General features: G+C 49.9%; 1 protein-coding gene across 8 annotated transcripts in view; it reads left to right on the forward strand.

The window, feature by feature from the left end:
- Nucleotides 1–16263, forward strand: part of Ambra1 (autophagy and beclin 1 regulator 1) — a 191910-nt gene extending 175647 nt beyond the window's left edge. For all 8 annotated transcript variants that reach the window (XM_052182981.1, XM_052182980.1, XM_052182985.1 and 5 more), the window contains 3 exons: nucleotides 8731–8823; nucleotides 9652–9845; nucleotides 14760–16263. In XM_052182981.1, the coding sequence (XP_052038941.1) occupies nucleotides 8731–8823; nucleotides 9652–9845; nucleotides 14760–15256 (784 nt within the window). In that variant the 3' untranslated portion in view covers nucleotides 15257–16263. The remainder of the gene's footprint in view (nucleotides 1–8730; nucleotides 8824–9651; nucleotides 9846–14759) is intronic.
- The last annotated feature ends 5126 nt before the right edge of the window (nucleotides 16264–21389 follow it).

Raw genomic sequence — 21389 nt, forward strand, 5'->3', positions numbered from 1 at the left:
GTGAGCTCCAGTTTCTAAGTAACAGAGCTGAAAGTGTGGATCAGTGATAGAGTCTAGGATGTGTAAAGTCTTAGGTTCAATCTCTGGCACTGCCAAAACAAAACAAAGCAAAAACTAGACACTGTGGTGGTTGCTTTCTTGAATCTAGACTATGTTGTATTTTTCTTTGCTGTATCTTACCTGTTTTCCAATTGATAGCAAAGTCCCCTCAGGCAAGAGTGGATATCAAAGGTTCTTTTTAAAACCTTTTCTAGAAGCCGGGCGGTGGTGGCACACACCTTTGATCCCAGCACTTGGGAGGCAGAGGCAAGTGGATTTCTGAGTTCGAGACCAGCGTGGTCTACAGAGTGAGTTCCAGGACAGCGAGGGCTACACAGAGAAACCCTGTCTCGAAAAACCAAAAATAAAAATAAAAAACGCTTTTCTAGAAAAATTCAACAAGTGGTCTAATGTTTATATAAATGCAACAGACAGTAACTTAAATAAAATTGAAGCTAGCATGGTGTTGCACACCTTTAGTTCCAGCGCTCAGGAAACAGAGGCAGGCAGATCTCTGTGAGTTCAAGGCCAGCCAACCTGGTCTGACCCTGACTTCCTGGACAGCCAAGACTGTTAAACAGAGAAACCGTGTTGTCTTAAAGAACCTAGATAAACAAACAAATAAAATTGGGAATAGTCTTTGCCCCTTCCCCCAAATCTAGGGACTTAACGAGATGGTTCAGCAGTTGAGAGCACTGTTTCTCTTGCAAGAGACCCAGGTTAGCTTCTCAGTACTCATGTGATGGTTAACAACCATTTGTAACTCTAGTTCCCGGGGATTTGAATCCCTCTTCTGATCTCCATGTGTACCAGGATACACATGCATATACATACATGCAGACAAACATACACATAAAATAACATTTATTTTATCTTTTTAATATTATGACATTTTAACTATTATAAAATTATAAAATGTAATGATATTTTGTTATATAATTACATAACAAAATACACATTAAAAGCATACACATAAGATAAATAAATCAAACTAATTGGTCAGGCTACTGATCTCCAACAGACTGTCTCTGTGTCCTGCTGTTTTTCTACTAGAAGCTATAGCTCATAATAGTGGGGGCAGACTGAAAAGCTCAATGTGAAGTCACAATGATTATTCCGTGGCTTTGAAGTAAGGACGAAAAGGGGAGCAGAAGCACATCTGACCTAATGACACTCTTTTCCCTTCCTCTGGCTTTCTGAAGGATAGAGGTCTCTTCAGCCACATACTTAAGATCCTGGAATCAGCCTGATCATTATCAGTTTGCAGACCCAGCCAGGTGGAGAGCACGAAGCTCTGCTTTGCTGCAGAGCAGGCTGATTGCCTTGTGGGGCACTGCGGGGTTCCAGCTGACTAAATGCACTTCTGTCTCCAGGCTTCCCCAATGCTGCTCTTCCCTTGCTGCAGTCTTCTAGGGCGCTGTGCAGGCCCAAGTGAGGGAGTTGGGACTGGCCGCACAAGGCCTTTGGCCTTTGGGAGTGCCCACATTGTCTTTATTTCTATTTATTTTATTTTTTCCAGACAAGATCTTATGTATTCCAGTCTAGCCTCAGAATTTATATCCCCAAGGAAGATTGTGAACTTCTGACCCCCTTTGCCTCCACCTTCCAGGCCCTGGGATTATGGCCATGTGACATCACACCCAATTTATGTTGTACTAGGGCTTTGTACATTAATTTGCTAGGCCACCATTCTTCAACTGATCTACATCCCCATCCATACTGCCTTTGTGCTTAGTGGGGCCTTGGTAGGGGAGGGGTTGTTTGTTTGCTTCCTTGCATTTCCTGTTTTAGATCAGTTCTGGTTTTTGGGTTTTTTTGTTTTGTTTTGTTTTTGTTTTTGTTTGGTTCTTAAGATAGGGTTTCTCTGTAATAGCTCTGGCTGTCCTGGAACTCACTCTGTAGACCAGGCTTGCCTCGAACTCAGAAATCTGCTTGCCTCTGCCTCCAAAATGCTGGGATTAAAGGCATGCGCCACCACAGCCCAGCTTTTGGACCAGTTCTTATGGTCTGGTAGGTATCTGGTGATTAATCCTATCAACTCTCAGCTGTGTTGACAGTGGCATTAGGGAGGGAAAACCCAGTTTATTACAACCTTGATTCCATCTTGATTATTTGGATACCCTCCCCAAAAGAGGCTGCTCTTTAAGTCTAACCCAGTGAAGTTGCTTTTGTAGAAGGGAGACGGTCTTGTTCTGACTGCTCCTTGCTTCTAAGTTTCTATGTCCAGGAATGCTCTCTCACTAATTCCTGTGTCTTTCCATAACAAAGCCTACATCTCCGAGCTACTTTTAGCACAGATGCTGAACCTATCGCTTTTTGCCCTTTCTCTGTGCTGTCTCTGGTCCAGAATCTGTGTGGGTTCTCAAATATTTCTTTTCCCCAAACCACATGAAGCTGGCTGGCTATCTTATTTCTTCTCCTTAGGAATTCCTAAGATAAATCTAGTAGATATCCTTTCCAAAACTGGTATAGAATTCTGAACTATAATTTGATTCATACCAACTTTATAGTTATAGGCATTTCTTTTCCTGTTTTTCAGAGACCTGTTTTTTTTCGACAGCCTGTTTTTTTCCTTGGCTCCTACCACTCACCTTTGTCCCTAGCAAAGTCCTCTAGCCCTCTCCCTTCCGAAGGCACTCTGTAACCCAGTTTGTTGTCACCCCTCCTCCTAGATGTCATGCCTCAAACCCAAACCCACATATTTGGTGTGAGTCACAGACTCCTCAGCCAAACATGAAGGTGGCTTTGGCCTCTATTTTCTCTCTTCTCCCATATGTTGTCTTGAGCATCCCAGAGTCTCAGTGAGCCTAAACCATTTTGGGCTTCTAGGAGCTCAAGCCTCTTTCTAAAGAAAATGGGCACTAGACCATGAGGCAATCCTATTCCAGGCCAAGTGGGGGTAACTTACCCACCAGTTATGCTTCTGCTATTTATTTATTCTGATTGCTTGGGATCCTGTAGCCATAAGACAGGAAATTTAGGGGGTCATAAACATTTAGCATAGATGAGACTTTGTCTTAAGTTCTGCAAAGTTATCCCAAGATCTCAGTATATAGCCAAGGCTGACTGACCTTGACACACATTGTAGCCTAGATTCCCTCAAACTCCCCATCACAGGCACTTTCCACTATCCTGGACTTAAAGCTCAGCCACCTTCATATCTTTTATTTTTACTTCAGGCAAAGTAAGGTTATCTTTGCTTCCCCCCCCACCCCCAATCACTGTTAGAATTAGGCCTCTGAATTTTTCAATTCAAATCTCTTTCCTACAACTGATATTTAAGCCTTTTCTCACCAAAAATCCCTCTAAAACCATGTATGGTGGTACATGCCTATAATCCCATCACCCAAGTGGCTGAAGCAAGAGGCTAATCTTTGAGTTTGAACATGGGTTGGATAGCAAGATTCTATCTCAAAAAATAAAACATAAAACAAGGCCTTTGAGATGGCTCAAACAGTGAAGGGCCTGTATCTTAAGTCTGATGACCTGAGTTCAGTCCCCAGGACTCTCATGGTAGGAGGAAAGAATCAACTCCCTTTTTCTTTTTTCTTTTTTTTTTTTTTAAAGAAAGCAACATATTCTCTCCTGCATAAAAATACACCACAGGAACACACCCATGCTTTTATAATTCCCTGAGACCTCTAGGTCCTATTTAGGTGAACCGGATGTCTTGGTACATTGGAAAATAGGAGGATAAGCCAGTGTTGATATCTATAATTGTTAGGCCTCTTGCCTAGACTAAGAACAAGTAGAGAAGTAGGAGCTCAGAGTGCCGGTCTGTTTCATAGGCAGCTGCTGAAGGCTTGCTGCCTGTCCCTGTGTGACGCAGTCCCTGGCACACCCATTCCCAAGGGCACAGAATCTAGCCCACCAGCTGGGCCAAGATTGCAGCCCTCCCCCCAAACAGGTGGTTGTCTGCTTTGTCCAGCACAGGCAGCTGCACTGCATTTTGTGCTCTCAATACTGCTCTTGATTCTTTTCCATTGTCTCAGCCTCAGTCCTCTTGCCAAGCACAAAGACTGGGAACAAGCTTCTTGGGTATCTCTTGGTGATTGTTAAGTCCTACTTGCCAATAGACAAAGGCACTAAAGAATACCCCATCTCGCTGGCCCTAGGAAAAAACTGTTAGGACTGGTGAAAAGACTGTCCCATGAGGGCCTGAACCAGGCTATCCCACCACGATGCAGATAAGCTCAGTAATCCCCTTTCCTCTTCCTGGTATGAGCTGTACCTCCCTACCTCCACGACGCTGTGCCTCTGCCTGATTGTCAGCCTGGCCACCACTGCTGACCCTCACGGTGGGTGTAAGGACCACTGGCTGGCTTCATGGATTTTCCCTGTAAATGAGGGTAAGGGGAGCTTCTAGAATCAGCTCAGAAGGCAGAACAGAGATTAGCAGAAGAGAAGTAATCTGAGTGTGGAACACCTGGAATTTTGGCCAAGGATAGCACTCTTTATAAAGCCTCAGTTCTGTCAGAGGGAGCTACCAGTGTGAATGGTAATTGTAATCAAGCATTATTAACCAAGGAGGGGAAAGGCAGATTTTGGAATGAAAAAGGGAGCCAGAACTTCCACAGAGACTCTCCTTCAGGCTAGCTAGGAGAGCCAGGTGCCAGGTCTTTCCCTCACCATAGAGATGGTACAGATAAATGCCAGTCTTCCTGGAAGCAGTCATCAGAGACATCCCTGAGACCATCAGATGAAGAGTGTTCTTAGGAAGTTGGGAAGTTCTGAGCCACAGATCATGTGAACAGAACATTGGGATCACTGAGAAAGCAAGGCTGGCTTTTCCTTCTACTCAAGGAGCCAGAGAGGGCCCCAGCAATGAGACTGATTGAGCCACACCCAGAAACATAGCTTAGACTGCTGTAGAGAACTGGGTGCTATGTAGAAGTCCATTTGAAACACTGCCCCTTGTAGACCTTCCCAGTCTTTTATCCCTTTGTATGTTTATCCAAGAAGAACCTAGAACAAACAGTGACTCATTCATCCTTACCAAGTCCAAGAAAGAAAGAGCTGGCTGAAAATCATTCTTTTAACTAAAACGCAGAATCAGTGACATTAAGTCACCAGAAAAGGTCCTATCAACTCTGATCCTTTAATACAGTACCCAGATAAGGAATCAGTCCAAAGCATGCCGTTGTCAGGCTCACTGGCCACAAAAACAAAGCAGGGAGGCGGGGCTCAGACTCAGGACCCTCCATCCTTAACCCTCCCAGATTCCATGGACCTGTATGGACCTGTAATTACGCACCCAGCTGTGACATCTTCAGTAAGTAGCCCAGTCCCCAGCTCTTAGGGGATGGTACATGCAGCCTGAGTGGGGTATTTTGTGGGGGTCCATGGCTTCTAGTGTCATGCTGGTGGTCCCAGAACAGACTGGTTTTCCAAAGTTGCCTTTCTGAGAGAGGAAGAAGGTTCCTGGTCACACAGTACATGGTTTGTTGTAAGTTTGGTGTGAACAGTTTGTTGTCACTAACTAACCCTGAGTAATAGGAATTACAGAGGAGGGATTTGGCAGAAGCCCACATGGTATTGCAGCCTGTCAATAAATCCTGACAAGTTTGTACATCAAAGGCTTCTTGGCAGCTGGCTTCACATTGACATAATGCAGCCAGGATTTGCTCACCAAAAAGAGCTTTTTTGAGAGGATCTGTAGTTTGTCTCTGGCCATTTGCCTTTTCTTAATGCAAGACTACCTCTCTCCTTTGTTCTCTAGTAGTCTTTAGACCCCCACAGAAATAACTCTTTGTAGAAATGAGACTGTGCTCTACAGGTGGTCCAAATAAAAGTCCAGTGAGCAGGAAGTATATATAAGCATATAAGAGCAGAGAAAGTGAAGGCTAGCATTCCCTCAGGGGTGGCCTCTACCCAGAAGGACAGGCTCTGTACAGCTAGATGTGGGCTCTCCCCAATTCTGCTGCCTTCTGTACAAGGCAGCCCAGCCTTCCACTGTAGTCCTCTCTCAGCCATGCCTGTGCTGACTCATCAGGATTGGAAAAGATGCCCCTCAAACTTCTCCCCAAACCCACCTTCTTCTAGCTGATGTCCATCTCTTGTTCCCTGGGGATGTTCTGTTGTCAAAGGAGAGTGACACTGCCCCCAGGTTGTAAACTGACATACCAGAATATATCTATTTAGGCTGCCTTAGCAAAACACATAGACCTGGTGACTTAAACAAATACTGATTTTCTTACAGTTCTGGAGGGTGGAAAGATACTCTTCAGAGTTTCCTGAGAGGGCTGACTTCCTTGTTTCTAGGTGCCTACATCTCACCATGCCATTACATGGGCCTCAGGTTAGGGCCCATCCAGATGGCCTCACTTAACCATGTCTACCTTCTAAACTGATGTTGGAGTTTAGAATAGGAAATTGGAAGAACAGAGCTCTTCAGGAATTTGCTTTCCTGACTTGTTTAGGAGAATTGTGGAGTGTTTTAGATAATCATTTAGGTTGTCTACAAGAGCTAATTAGTGAACTTTAAAAAACTTGTTTGGTTGGTTAGTAGATACATCTATGGGTGAAGGTACAACTCCCACACATTATCCTCAAATCTTCACATGCCTACCATACCATGTGATACACACTACACTAAATATTTAATAAATACAAAATGCCTATTTTAGGAGGGGTTGGAGAGATGGCTCAATAGTTATGAGCACTTGCTGTTCTTTTTATTTTAATTGGACTTTTTCTTTAATTTGGTTGGTTGGTTGTTTTTTTGAGACAGGGTCCCTCTGTATAGTCCTAGCTGTCCTAGAACTTACTCTATAAACCATGCTAGCCTTCCACTAGATCTACCTGGCTCTGCCTCCTCAGTGCTGGGATTTGTATGTACTGCTACTGCCCGGCTGAAAAAAAATGTTTCTGCAATATCATACTTTCCCTCTCATCAACTCTTCCCAGACCCCCATTCACCCAGCTCCAATACCCTTTGTTTCTGTCTCTTGAAAATAGGAAGAAAGAAAGAAAAGAAAAGAAAGAAAAAAGCAGGAAACACAAACACACAAAACCATATAAATGGAAACAAGAATATACAAGTAAAAGACCAATGGGACAAACTAGTGCCCACACAAAGCAATATGTGACAGAAGCCTACAAATATATCCCTGAGCTTATTCTGTGTTGGCCAACTGCCCCTGGGAATGGGACCTCACCTTAAAGTGTGGTTAATATACTACCCAGTGAAACTTCATTGGAGAAAAACTAACTTTTTCTTTGCAAGCAGGTACCATTGTAGGTGGCTTCTTGGCTAGAAACAATAACCATATCTACTTTCCCCCTCTTAGCACTGGGAGCCCATCTAGCTTAAACCTGCCCAGGTCCTGCGCATGTTACCACAGTCTCTGCGCATTTGTATATGCATAAGTTTTGTTATAGCTGGAAAATATGTTTCCTTAGAGTCACCTACCACCTCTAGCTCTTAGAATCTCTCCTCTACCTCCTCTGCAAAGCTCTCTGAGCCCTGAGGGGAGGGCTTTAATGAAGGCATCCCATTTAGAGGAATGAGTGTCCCAAAGTCTCTTATTCTCTGCACATCGTCTAGTTGTGGGTTTCTGTTGATTCTCACCTACTGTACCATCTCCAGCTACACTGATGATGGCAGAATGAAGCATTGGTTTGTGGGCAGAGCAGCATGTCATTAGGAGTCATTTTAGTGGTGTGTTCTTCTAACAGACGATAGTGTTGGTTTTCCTCTAGGCCAGCTGACTATCAATCTCAGGTTTTGGGCCACCCAGCAGTGTCAGGCATGGGTTCCATTTCATGGGATGAGCTTAAATAACTTAAATCCGGTTACTGAGTGGTTGGCTACTTCCACAACATTTATGCCACGATTGCACCAGCATTCCTTGCTGTTCTTTCATAGAACCCAGGTTCAATTCCTAGCTCTCTCCTGGCAGCTGATAACAAGTGACTTCAGTTCTGGGGACCCAGCACCCTTGTGTAGGCTTCCACAAGACCCAAGCGTGCCTGTGGCACATATATGTATGTTGAAGCACTTATACATAGACATAAAATAAAAAGAAATCTTTAAAAACCAACCCTCTTTCCCACTTCTTTTTTGTTTGTTTGTTTTTTGAATTTGGTTTTTTCGAGACAGGGTTTCTCTGTGTAGCCCTGGCTGTCCTGGAGCTCACTCTGTAGACCAGGCTGGCCTCGAACTCAAAAATCTGCCTGCTTCTGCCTCCCAGAGTGCTAGGATTACAGGTGTGCGCCACCACTGCCCAGCTTTTGTTTAGTTTTGTTTTGTTTTGTTTTGTTTTTTGAGACAAGGTTTCTCTGTACCGCCCTGGCTGTAGTAAAGATGTGACCTGGCGCCTTATGCATGCCGAATAGTCACGTTGTTAGTTAAATCCCCGGCAGCAGTTATGTTTAGAGATCTACATTGTCGTCATCACTGTCTGGACGATTGTGTTTCTAAAAGATACTTGGAACCTGCTGCATATCTGATATTGGTGGTTTTAATTGCCTCTTGGCTCCAAGGAGGAGCATACTGAAAGCATTTGGGATAGTCAAGATATATGAGGTGCTCCAGTACGGAGCACCCTGCTGACGGAGCTTTCTGGACCTTCTCCTTTCTGAATGGACCACCCCACCACAGCCCCTAAGTCCAGAATTTGTCAACAATTTCTAACCACCTCTCTGATACTTTTCATCTTTTATTTCTCACCTTTTCCAATGGATCATCAGGGCCTTAAACTCTGGCATTGAGTACTACTGGGACCAGCTAAATGAAACTGTCTTCACTGTCCACTCAAGTAGCAGGAGCAGCGAGCGACCTGGGTAAGCGAAAGTCGGAAACTCACAACCACCTGCAGCTTCAGGTCCAGGGATACCTGACGCCATTAGTCCCGGCAAGCACTCATGTCTGCATTCATATCCGAACACCCATATCCGTCACGAAATTGCAAAAGAAGACAAACCCTTACTCTTGGAGTCTTATTGTTCTAGTCTCTGTTCTAGTCATGGTGTCTGGGCACACTTGGAGTGACAATAAAGGGCCCTGGAGAAAAGTGCTGCCCTGGGTAATCTGCCCATTTGCCCAAGGAGACTTGAGGAGAAGAGTGTCACTTTCAGATGACTAGGGCCACAAGGACCAAGCTGCTGAGGAGGCGAGGGCTGTAGCCCGGGGGCCACCAAAAATAGAAATCTGACGCTAAGCATCTTTCTTCACTTAAACCACTAATGAAACCTGGGACATTGTAAAAACAAAATACTGGCTCAGTGGGAGACCTAAGGCAGGTCCTGCTTCCTGTAGGGATACAGAGTACAGCTAGAACAATAAGCCCAGAAGAAGCTAAAAGTGAGGGTGTGGTGAGTCTCAGAAGTCTGCAACTCAGCTCTCCTGCCTTTCCTCGGCTTAAAAGTCTATGTCTGAGAAATACCCAACAAGAGGCGAGCACTGGCTAGCTCCGGGTTATCTGTGGTAGCTGTGCTCCCAGTCAGTCTACAAGACTCTTCTGTCATGGCTACTGTGAAGAGGTACTTGTAGTATCCTGGCTCTCCCTTCTTAGGCTGCGGGCCTAGAATTGGTATGGAAGCCAAGACTTCTATAAAGGACCCCCCCCCCCCCAAGCCCTTCCTGACTTCTGTCTGTCTTTTTCACTTTAGAACCAGCAGAGCCACGTGGCGGACAGACAGAGACATGGGCTTGATGAATGCAATTGGGCTGCAACCTCGGAACCCAACCACCTCTGTAACATCTCAGGGTACCCAGACTCTGGCCCTCCAGTTGCAGAATGCTGAAACACAGACTGAGAGGGAGGAAGAGGAACCAGGGGCAGCATCCTCAGGTCCTGGTGAAGGTAGGAGCCAGGGACATCTGATTGGAAATGCATCTGTCCTCTCAGGGAGAATTAGACCTATGCTCATGGAGGACCAAGGCTGTCTACCAAAGAGGGTGCGTGGAAAGTGAGATTCAATAGGGAGTGCTCCATCCAGAGCCAAGGCAGGGGCCCTAGCTTCTCTCTCCTCAGCTAGCATGGCATGTTGGTACTGCTACAAGTGAAATTCTTGGTGCTTCTCTGGTAGCAGTGTTTTGATGTTGTGGATACAGCTGGGCATACCAGCAGTCCTTCTCTCACCTACTTCAGGTATGACACTGCCAGCATCAGCCTCAGCTTTCTGCTGGCCTCACACATTTAAGAACCAATTAGCACTTCCCAGTGGTAGGGCTCAAGCCACTTTGTAACCCACCGGCAACTGCGTTTGCAGGCTCTTCTCACTCTCCTTACCCCCTACCTCTAGCCCCTTGCTGCTCCTAGTTCCAAACAAGGGAACATCTAAACAGACTTTCTAGGCCTGGTCGAGCCATTTGCTCGAAAGACCATGGAAGGAGATGTGCATCAGGCCAAGAGTAACAAATCTGCGGATGTTGCCTCCGGGGAACTGGGGAACGGCTTTCTGTACTGCCGCTTTCCCTCCCTCCATGGGGCACTTTCCTTCTCCCTGCTGTGAACTGAAATGGTCAGAGTCCAAGTCCTGTTCTCAGTTGCAGCCTGCTGCATCTCACATCTGAGGCTGGGCTCTTTATGGAGGAGAAACCCCTTGCTGGGGACATGAGTAGCTGGCAGTATTAGCTGAGGCAGCTGCAGCTTTAAGCCTGGAGGGGAGAGGGGAGGAGAAAGAGAAGAAGTGTCATTCAGCCATCTCCAGGCCCATTTTTCAGGGGTTTATGGACTCAACCTGCCTGGAATCTGTGAGGCTCATTCCCAGAAGCTCAGGTTCTACGTGCCCAAGGAACCACTGCTTCTCCAGCAGAACCAGAAAGTACTGTCAGCTGGGGCGGTGGTGTCTAGGAGGGCCTGATGAGGCAAGTGTCATGGAAGGTTGCCCTCAGTGGACAGAGTCTAAGAAGGAGCCTCCATGCTTTCCCTCAGAGCGTGGAGCTGAATGACACTAAACAGCTAACAGCTAGGCAGCTGATGGGGATCGTGGGAGGGCCAGGAGGGCCAGAGAAAGTGGATCTACACAGAGTCCTCGAGCTGAGTACTAGACAGATGTATTGGTAGGAATTTCAGCATGTGCAAGAGCCCTGAGCTGGAAACTACACACGTGGACAGAGGGAGGCCCACTAGCAGGTGTTTTGTGTGAGGAATGCCTGGCACACGTTGAGAACTGAGGCGAGCTGTGTGTGCGCAGCATGGCTTCCAGGATTCCCAGGTGGAGGGAGGCTTCTGTCCAAAGGGGAAGTACAGCAATGGCTCTGTGAGGAGATGTGCTGCTGAAGAGATGTGCACCCCTAGTGTCTGACCTCCTACAAGAATCGTCTGTCTTGCTGATATTGGACTACAGTTTATTTCTTTTTGTTTGGGACTTGAGGATGGATGGGTAGAAGGGTAAGAGCGGTCTTTTTCAGGTTTTAGGGGCTAGAACCTTATTACTTCTGCCTCCCCATCTCTGGCTTCCTTCAAGCAGATCAGGAAGTTGCTGGTCCAGAAGCCCAGCTGGCAGCAGCATCAGGAACCCGGCAGAACCCAAAGCTTCCATCCTCAGCCCTGCAAACTTCTCTCAGAGCTCTGGACCCCCCAGCCAGCTTTTCCACGAATAGTAGCCCATTTTGACCTTTTTCTGTTGTGGTGAAGACAAAAGTTAAAACAGCACTCACAGTTCAGGCCCTAGGCCAGGAAAAAGCAAGTGCCATTATGGAAGAGCTAGAACAATGTGCATGTATACACACACACACACACACACACACACGTTACGTACATACGTGATGGGAGGTACACAGTCTTAGTTCCCAGTTCCTTTCTCCTCCTTGGCTGTATACCACCCCCAGAATTAAATGCAGCTGAAGGGCATTTTGGGAAGTTGCTGATCCCACCTGTCTTTTGCATTCAAAACTTGCCAAGGAAACAATCTGCCAATAGCATTAAACCAGGCTCCTGTTTTTGAAACTCTGAAAGAAATTCTTAAGCTCCCAGAAAAGAGGCAGCAGAGTTCCCCACTACGGTCACCATTGCTCAGATCCATACCCATCCGGCTTCAGTTTTTCTTTCCTCTTGAGATATACCAGCTGCCTCTCAGCCTCAGATTAGCATTCTAGGAGAGGAACACAGCTTAGGATTTTGGGCTGAGGCTGTTCACACTTAGCCCCAGGAGCTGTTATATGCATATCGCTCAATGTCCCGGCCACTAATTTTCAGCATGCACTTTGGTGCACATTGTATGAAGTTCCATGAACTGACAGGCTTTAGAAAAGGAATAACATGGATCATATAATGAAACTGTGCCTCATCCCTCAAAGGCAAGTCCATTGGGGACGCAGACATAGAAAGATTTTTACTGAAGCAGAGTAAGGACCAGTTTTCAAAGTTGCCTGGAGTCTAGAGCTGCTATATGCAGCATAGGAGCCACTTTTTAGACCTCCATACATGTATTTGGCAAATAGACATTTCATCCTAGACTGTGGGCTAACACTGCCCAGAGATGAAATAAGATCTCCAAGAAGGTCCAGCAGCAGAGACATAGTCACTAGTTACTGAGTTAGAGAAACACTGTGGAGCATTAGTGGAACTACAACTGTTACAGCCTCTACTCTTGAATGAAAGATGTGGCATATGCCGATCCCTGAACCTGACCTTGTGTAGTATCTCAATAAGCAGAGTTGGGGTGCAGAGCTGGGTCAACTTTAGAAAAGACTGTTATGTGCATTGATTGAATAGGTCTAGAAAATGATGAGGGTCAAGTCAGAAAAGTCCTCAACTGTCAAAGAGACTTGAGAGCTCTGGAGTTGCTGAGCTTTGAGCAAGCTGTGGACTTAACCAGAACTCAGTTAACTAAGAATCAGAACATTTGCCAGACAGTGGAGGTGCATGCCTTTAATCCCAGTACTCGGGAGGTAAAGGCAGGCAGATCTCTGAATTCAAGGTCAACCAGGTCTACAGATCAAGTCTCAGAACAGCCAGAGCTACACAGAGAAACCTTGTCTTACTCGGGAGACAAAAGAACTAGACCCATAGTGACAACAACCTGGTAATAGGATGGGGAGAGAGAAAAGAGTCAGTCAGGAGAGAACTAAATGGGAGAGGGCGGGTCCTGGATAGGCACAGAAAAGGACAGTCTTACACTTGAGTGCTGGTCACAAGGCACTCTGGGACTGGACTTTAGTAGCTTTTCTCTCCCTGGAAACAACCACTGGGAAGTTCTGGGAGTTGAACAGTCAAAGTTGACATGATGAATTCAGTGCCAATAGGCCCAAGGCCAGCCCACTACAGATCCCCAAGGAACAGAACAAGTCCCCCACTCTAGCTCTTGGAAACCGTGGGGACTGTCTGAACTGTAGAAAGGACCCCAGGGTTAGCTCCTAGATAGAGTCTTCGCTGGCACTGAGGTCTAGCTCGGCCTCCCCCCTGCCCTCTTGTGTGAAAGCTTCGCCCTTGGGACTCCGAGCCCTTCAGGTTCCTATGTTCTGAATGCAGAGCTGAAGCGTAGCTATTCAGGGCAGATAGAGGGGGACAGCTGTATGGGGACTTCAGGAAAGGCCAGCTGAATAAAAGCAAAGCCTGAGTAGACTCGTCACTGCTTAGTGCTGAGGAAATGGAGACTGAGCAAGTGCCCGCCAGTCCCATGCAGGAGATGGGCCTAGACAGTACGCTAAGGCATAAAGAAATGAAGGCAACTGGCCTAGAGTCTAACACAAATAAGCAAGCAGAGAAAAGACTCAGGGCAAAGGACAAAGAACGCCTTGTAAAAACAGCTAGTAACAGGTAACCTTGAGTTACCTGTCATCCTTGAGTACTCCAAATCCAAAGAACTTCAAACTGGCCAGGAGAGCCAGAGGAAACAAATCAGAACTCTGGCGGAGCTGGACCTGGCTTGGCAGCTGGGAGCCTTGACTGTAGCTGCCCGGCTTGGTGAGGAGCAGAGAAGGCTTGAGGTAGAAGTCCTGCTGCTGCCCTGGGCACCAGTTCTCTGGACCAGCATTTCCTCTCCAACACTGGACAAGTCCGAAGGGTCTGGACCCAGTCCAGCCAGCCACTGTGACTGCCCAGGTCTCCTGGGGACAGACCTGTGTTACCTAGGGCTGCAAGTTGGCATCACAGCTGGCAGTTGGTTCTCTCCAGGGAAATGTTGTATCAGGCTCATAGCCCAGGGAGAGCAGTAACTAGGGGATAATGTATGAAGACCCATGGGTAAAGGGAGGAAAGGGATGGCAGAGCTGCTGGGAAGCATTTAAACACAGCCCCCTCTCCGGCTTTCAGAAAATAACAAGCTGAGCCAAGCTGATGTTGAAGTAAAGCCTGGCAGACTGCCTTTGAGGCACACCCTGCAGGGCACGTGTTCTTCCCAAAGACTAGGTGCTGAGTCCCAGTCCAGGACCAGGTCTAAAAGTCATCCCCGATAGGGACAGACAAAGCAAGCTGTCCAGTCCTCTCCTCTGCCTCTTCGCAAAGCAACCTGCATTCTGAAGGGGGCTAAAAGGGTTCATTAAAGCCAAGCATGTGCCTTGGTCCAAGCTCTGCTCTGACACAGATGCATAGCTTGGCCTTTTCCTCCCCAGTAAAGCAGACGTGTGAGTAGTAGTCCTTGGGACTCACTCTTGTCTTGCTCTTAGGACTTCAGTTTTCACAGTGGTGAGGTTGGCCTCAATCCTGTTGTTTGTTTGTTTGTTTGTTTGTTTTGCCTAGGATCCCCCAGCATTTGCTAACTCCTGCTGCTGGACTCAGAGGCTCAGACCAGTAACTAACTCCTTCTTTCTTCTGCTTCGTACCTTCCAGGTGAGGGCTCGGAATATGGTGGCAGTGGGGAAGATGCCCTCAGCAGGATCCAGAGGCTAATGGCCGAGGGTGGCATGACAGCTGTGGTACAGAGGGAGCAGAGCACCACCATGGCCTCCATGGGTGGCTTTGGCAACAACATCATCGTTAGCCACCGCATTCACCGCAGCTCCCAGACGGGCACAGAGTCAGGGGCTGCTCGCACCTCCTCACCCCAGCCTTCCACCTCTCGAGGACTGCTGTCAGAACCTGGGCAACTGGCAGAGCGAGCACTCAGCCCCCGGACAGCTTCCTGGGAACAGCCTAGTACCTCTGGGAGGGAACTGCCCCAGCCGGCCCTGTCCTCTTCCTCCCCTGTCCCAATTCCAGTCTCCCTTGCCAGCAATGAGGGACCAACCATGCACTGCAATGTGACCAATAACAGTCACCTTCCTGAGGGTGATGGGAGCAACAGAGGGGAAGCCGCAGGCCCTAGCGGGGAGCCACGGAACCGATAGAAACAGAACCAGGCACTGGTACCTCCCTCGAGCTGCGAGCAGAAGCAGGACCTCACAGCTGGCTGGGAACTGTACACACAGAAGACACAGAAGAGCTGACACCTGCGTCCGGGAACAGGAGGAATGAGGGTGGGGCATGGAGCCAGCGGGTAAGGGGGCAGTCCAAGGGGTAGGGCTGGCTTGGGGTACTAGAGCCTTCCATGATCTAGAGCCCAGAAGAGCCACACTGCTGAGCGTGGTGTGAATGAAGGAGCAAGTGGGTGTCTCTGCTTCGAACCCCCATTTCTCCTAGGATCACTAGCCTAGGGCACTCAAACAACCCTGGGCAGGAGCCCCAGAAGAGCGAAGTCTTCCAGATTTAAACCACACCATCCTGGACAGAATGGTGGGACCAGTCTTCCCTGCCCACTACTGGAGGGAAGAGCCACCCCAATTGCTTACATCTCTAAACCTTCCAGAGTTCCAGCCTCTCTCATCCTCTTAGCCCACAGACACGGAACTGTCAGGCCCAGCTTCCATGTCTGTGACTTACACTCCCAAGCGCAGACACCTGTGGAGTGAAGGAAGTCGCCTGCTTGCCTGACACAGGATGGAGTCGACACACGGTGGTGGACAGGTCCTCAGGAGTAGGGGGTGTAGGCTGGCCCGCCCCCAGCATGTCCACCAAGCTCCCCCCTCCACGAGGCCCTCCATGCAGCACCTATGGGTGTCAGTATTACCTAAGCATAGGCCAAAGCCAGCCCAAGGGTGGAGGGAGGAGCTGCCAGGTCAGAGTGTGAGGTCTGGGTCTGTGATCTGAGGTGTTGCATGTGGAAGCCTGAACTGTATGTGTAGTTTTTAGTGGAGAAATCAAGGCTCTGATCATTTTGTTTTTAGTATGAAAATGTGATTTTCTTTCTGTTTGTCACTCATCATAGAAACATTGTGGTGGGAGGAGAGGGGATAGTCTACTGCTAATGAGGGAGACACCAAAGATCTACATCATTAAAATGATGACATGCCCCTCATCAGGCTCCTGCTTGTTTCTGCGGAGAGGGAGGAGGGAGAGGGGGTTGGGCCTGGGATGTGGGGGTGGCCAGGTTTCCCTAGGCATTCGGTGGGCCTAGTTAGGCATGGCATGCTCTGTGATCCACAGCCCAAGTCAGCTGGCCGAGGGCTACTTCTCGGCTCTGATGCATGATGGAGGTAGTCGCCCTGTTGCTTCCTGCCAGGACTACAGGCCAGTCAGCAAGCTCGGCTCTCCATCTCGTCCTAGAGACAGACCACTGCGGCAAGTTCTGAACAGCGGAGAGGAGACTGTGGGCTTGTCTGCAAGGACCCCGAAGGAGCCATTGTCTCTCCCTGTTCATGTGTTTTGCTTTTCACATGTCAAGTCAGTTTAGAAAGTGAGAGAGGCCTTGAAGAGGTGTGATAAAGAGCTGGAGAGATGGCCCAGCAGAGAACACTGGCTGCTCTTCCAGAGGACCCGGGTTCTGGTCACAGCACCCGCATGGCAGCTCACATCCAACTCCATACAGATAGACAGTCAAAACACCAATATGAATAAAAAATGTTCTTTAGACTAGAGCATAATAGAAAACCTGAGTAACTGGACTGCCACGGGTAGGGTACTGGCAGTCATCTGGGTGGAGGTGGAGGTGGGGATGGTGAAAATTACAGGTTCTGTCACATCAGAGATGAAAACAAAAATGCAAGTAATGCAAACTGAGGAGATGTGAACTTTATCTGAGTACACTGTAGAGTGAACTATCAGTAAACATCCACTAGCTGTGTGACTTTGGACAAGCCACTTGCCTTCTCTGGTTCTTGATTTTCTTTGCAGCAGTGCACTGTGGGACTGCTTCAATTTACTTTCAACTCCATATAATCAAACCATTACAACAAGCAGAGTACAGGTATCTTGAGACCCGCCTTCCCTTAAGGGAAAGAAGTTGAATTAAATCTGTGAAGGGTGGAAGGACAGCCACTACCAAGGCTGCAAACAGATGTACGCCTTGGTTTGACAGAAGAGACTCTGAATTTCTCAAGTGTAAACAATGTGCTAAGTGTGCTTGACCTACCCCTCCAAAACCCCTCACATGATGACTTCAGTTATCACTTAGGACCACGCAACTGACAGCCAAGGTCCACATAGCTGTCTCTCATCAGCACAGAAGCATGCTCCTAGTTGACTGCAAACAGGATAGAAAGGGGGCTTGTAATTAAAGTGGTCCAAAAGTGAGCATGCCTTATCCACCTGTACTGATTGGCCAAGGAGGGAGCAGTCACACCTGGTCTCCACACCCGTTCCTAAGGAGAGCCTCCTTAGTGGTAAGCCTTTGCAGGACCCCTTACACATTACTAGAAAGTGTTCCAAGACCCAGTTAGAACAAAGCAGAGACACTAAATTGGGTCCCCTGGTTCCAGTTCAGCTTTCCAGAGTTCATCCGTGAGCTCTGAGGTGTGGGTGGGAGGTAAAGGGCCCGGCTGCACAGACTGCATTAGCTTTGCCTGTGGTTGGAGGCATTTCTGTTTTCTGGAACCTCCTGTCCTTAGCAAGCCCGGCTTCCTTGTTTACTCATGTGACTGCTTAACATCCTGCCCTCTCCCTATGCCCTCCCATACACACATGACTTCCTCTCTCCTGAGTGCACCCTGCTCCTGGCCCCCAGGGAGGGGGATATGGGAAAGTGGAAGAAGTCGATGTCATGAAATCAGCTGAGCCTCTCCCCTCCTGTGAAGTGGGGGCAAGAACAATAGCACTTTTTCCATTTTCCCTTTTGAGGCTCATGGGAGACCGAAGTACCCATGGGAGGGAAGATGGCTTCTCACACTAGTCTGCCCTCAACTTTGACCAATGTTGATGTCCCTCTCCTCTTCAGCATGGAGAAGCCTGAACCAGGAGCCTTTTCTCTCAGGCTCTACTGAAGGACTGAAAGGTTCCTAACCCCTCTGTTAGTACAAAGATATCCCCGCCGCCACCACTGCCCCCCAGGAGCCCCTACCGGACCTTGCAGGATAGAGAGCTGCGATTCAGGTGGTTTTTCCAAGAAGAGTCAGCCGGCTTAAAGTTAATTGGCTGTTGACACTCAAAAAGCTGTGGGTGTCCCGTACTCAGGACCCCGGGCGGGCGCGAAGGGGTGCATTCAACCCTGGCTGGCCCAGGAGAAGCAGCGCGGGTGCCTGATCGGAGCTACTGGCCTCCCGACCAGGGACGCGCGGAGCTGTCCGAGGTGCTGAATCTGCCTACTTTGGGCCTTAGCCTAGTACTGTTGCAGGCGGTCTAGCAGACTAGGCTTTCCTTCGGGCCTGTTCTGTCCCAGGTGACCTTGGGCACCTGGCTTCCCTCATAGGCAGCGATGAACTCATTTGCGGCTGGATAGGAGGCTCGTGCCATCTTCAGTCTCACAGCTAGTGCGTGTCCCTTCCCGGGCGTGGAGAGTGTCAAGATCTTTAGCCAGGGTAGATGCTCGCCTGTCCAATCTCACCTGCTCTTCCCCAGGCCCCGACGGCTGCCCGGAGACCAACAGGCAGCGCTCTGCCCCGACAGAAGCACGTTGCTAGATCTGCCCCGCCGCACACCAGGGGCCTGTTGGGGCCAAACCCTCAAGACCAGGATTAAACCGCAGGCGGGACAACGAAGGGGCTACAAGCCACAGAGAGGCTCGAAAACACTTCGGGGTCCAGAGTGCTTGGTTAGGGCGGAGGCGGGGCTCATAGCCAAGCTTGGCCGCCTGGTTCTTCCCCAGCCCGCGAGGGGGCGCCTAGTCCCCATGACAACGCGGACAGCCCCCACCCCACCCCCCGGAGGGCAGCGCCGGAGGCTAATCCTCCCTGGCGACTGTGGGCGGTGCCCTCGGTGCTGGAGTCCTGAATCGCGGGCCATCTCCCGGGAAGGGTGTGAGCATCAAGGGTGCCCGACACACCAGGTGGTGACCCCCGCGCGTCGCCGCTGGGTGACCGGCCCCGGGCGGGCGGTGCGTCCCCACCACGATTGGCTGCTTCCCTGTGACATCACGCGGCTCGGGGAAAAGTGCGAGCGTGAGCGCGAGTCGGAGCCACAGCGCCGGGAGCTGCAGGCGAAGCAGGGGCCGCCCCTTGGCACCCTGTCCCCGCCCCCGGCCCCCGGCCCAGTTGCCCACCCCACCGACTCGCGGGGCCTCTGGCTTGTTCTGCCGTCTGTCCGGCGCCAGCTGAGCAAGACAGAAGCAGCGGGTGAGTAACTCCGCGGAAGCGCGGGGGCGGGGGGCTCCTATGCAAGATGAGGATGTAGGGTTCTGGGACCCTCTGAAGGTCTCCAGAGGTGGGTCCGGCTGGAACGGGGTCCCAGACCCCTTTAAAAGGCAAGTGCGGTGCGGAAGGGGCGGAGAGCTCAGGGATGGGGCACCCCTCTGGAAGAAGGGCCCCAGGTCTTTAAAAGGTTTCTCCAGGTGAGCCTCTAGGGACTGGTGATCCTTGAGAAGGCTAGGGGAGGAATAGTCCACAGCCCAACCCCGAAGCAGAGCAGCCGTCGGGTCAGGACCCACACTCCCTCCCTCCTTCCCGTTGGCTGTTCTTCAAGGCGCCGGAAGATGAAGCCCCAAAGCGCCCGTTTCCCGCCCGTCTCCCTGCCCTCCATCCCCACCTTGGCCCACCCGGAGCCTCCTGCACGCTCTAGCCCGTGGAGTCCTCTGTCCGCGACCTTGAGCCCCGACGGAAAACACCCCTGTTCTCTCCTGTTTCCCTTCCCCCGTCTCCAGGAGTCCCCTCTCTTTTACTCATCCGGGGAGATACATCTCCCAGCCCTCCACCCTCCCAGCTCTTAGAAGAAGAGTTAGGCACAACGATTTGGCCCAATATCCAGCACCCTCTCTCTTCCTCTTAAGTACAGAGGCTTCTCTCTACCTCAGAACAGTCCTGGGAGCCATAGCTTTCCTAACGTGATCATTTAATAATCGAAAATCCACCCCACGAGCCACCCCACGGGCTCCCAGTGCACCCTTTTCCGTCTTGTCCCCAGCAGGGATAGGGGCTCGAGGACCCGCGGAAGCACATTGCCCACGCCCAGAGACTACAGGAACTGCGTGCCTGGGGGTTGATGGGAGGGCGGGGCATCAGAGAACCTTGGCCCTTTCGACCAGGACCCAGACGTGGAGGAGCCGGGAGATGGGCCCAAGGGTAAGCCCCGAGATGGCCTTTGCGATACGCCTGAGCCCACAGCTTGGGAACTCGATGCCTGTTTTGACTGACAGGACTATGCAGGGCCTCTCCAGGGGGTGCGGGTAGAAGAGTGAAGAACAATTGCACCCCCTTGACCCAGGCCTCACTGGGCTCCCCGTTTGGAGGTTCTGCCCCTGCCCTCAAGGCGTAGGGCACATCGAACTGAGCTCGGTGACCCTCACGGCTCGATTCGTCGACAGAGGCTTCTCGACAGAAGTCAGCCCACGGCGGGGACTGCGCGCTCTCCATTCTTGATATAGGACAGGAGCCCGGGGCCACTAAAGTCCGGGTTTCCTCGCAGCCCGATTTTTGGTCCTTTCTCAACCCTTTCCCCACCCACAGGCCGGGCGCTTCCCCGTGGTTCCCGCCATGGGCGTTAGATGTAACTGGTCATTCGTTGATAGTCCAGCATTTGCTCCCGCACACAGTTCGCGGTTACGGCCACCCAAGGTCTGTGGCCAGACACGCACACACATGCACACGCACGTGTCTACATGGCGCTGGCATTCTCACACGTTTAAAGGCGCACCGGTATCCAGGCGTGGCGGGGCGCACACTGGCACATGCAAGCAGCTACTCGTGTCTACTCGAGCTCCCGAGTAGTCACACACAAACACAACTCGCACTCGGTTTCCCACCTACACGTTCCTTGATGGGTGCCTTGCGGGGTACGGGTGGAATCCCGACGCCCTAAAGTTTTTCATCCTCGAAAACCCTGGCCGAACCTAAAAAACCTTTGTGGCAGCCTGGGACCACGGAGATAGGCGGTATCTCCCTCTCTTTGGTCCCTTGTGGGAGAAGCCCTGCCCTGACGTTTTTCTGTATTTGCGGTTTACACTGGGACTTGAGGACGTGGTGAACCTACGGCTCGGGGTCCGGAGCTGGCACCGGGGACCGACATTGCCACCTAGCGGTGCGCACAGACCAGGGTGATGGCTGCTTGCCTTCTCAGATT

The sequence above is a fragment of the Apodemus sylvaticus genome, chromosome 5, assembly GCF_947179515.1.
Source record: "Apodemus sylvaticus chromosome 5, mApoSyl1.1, whole genome shotgun sequence".
In the NCBI taxonomy this organism is placed as follows: Eukaryota; Metazoa; Chordata; class Mammalia; order Rodentia; family Muridae; genus Apodemus; species Apodemus sylvaticus.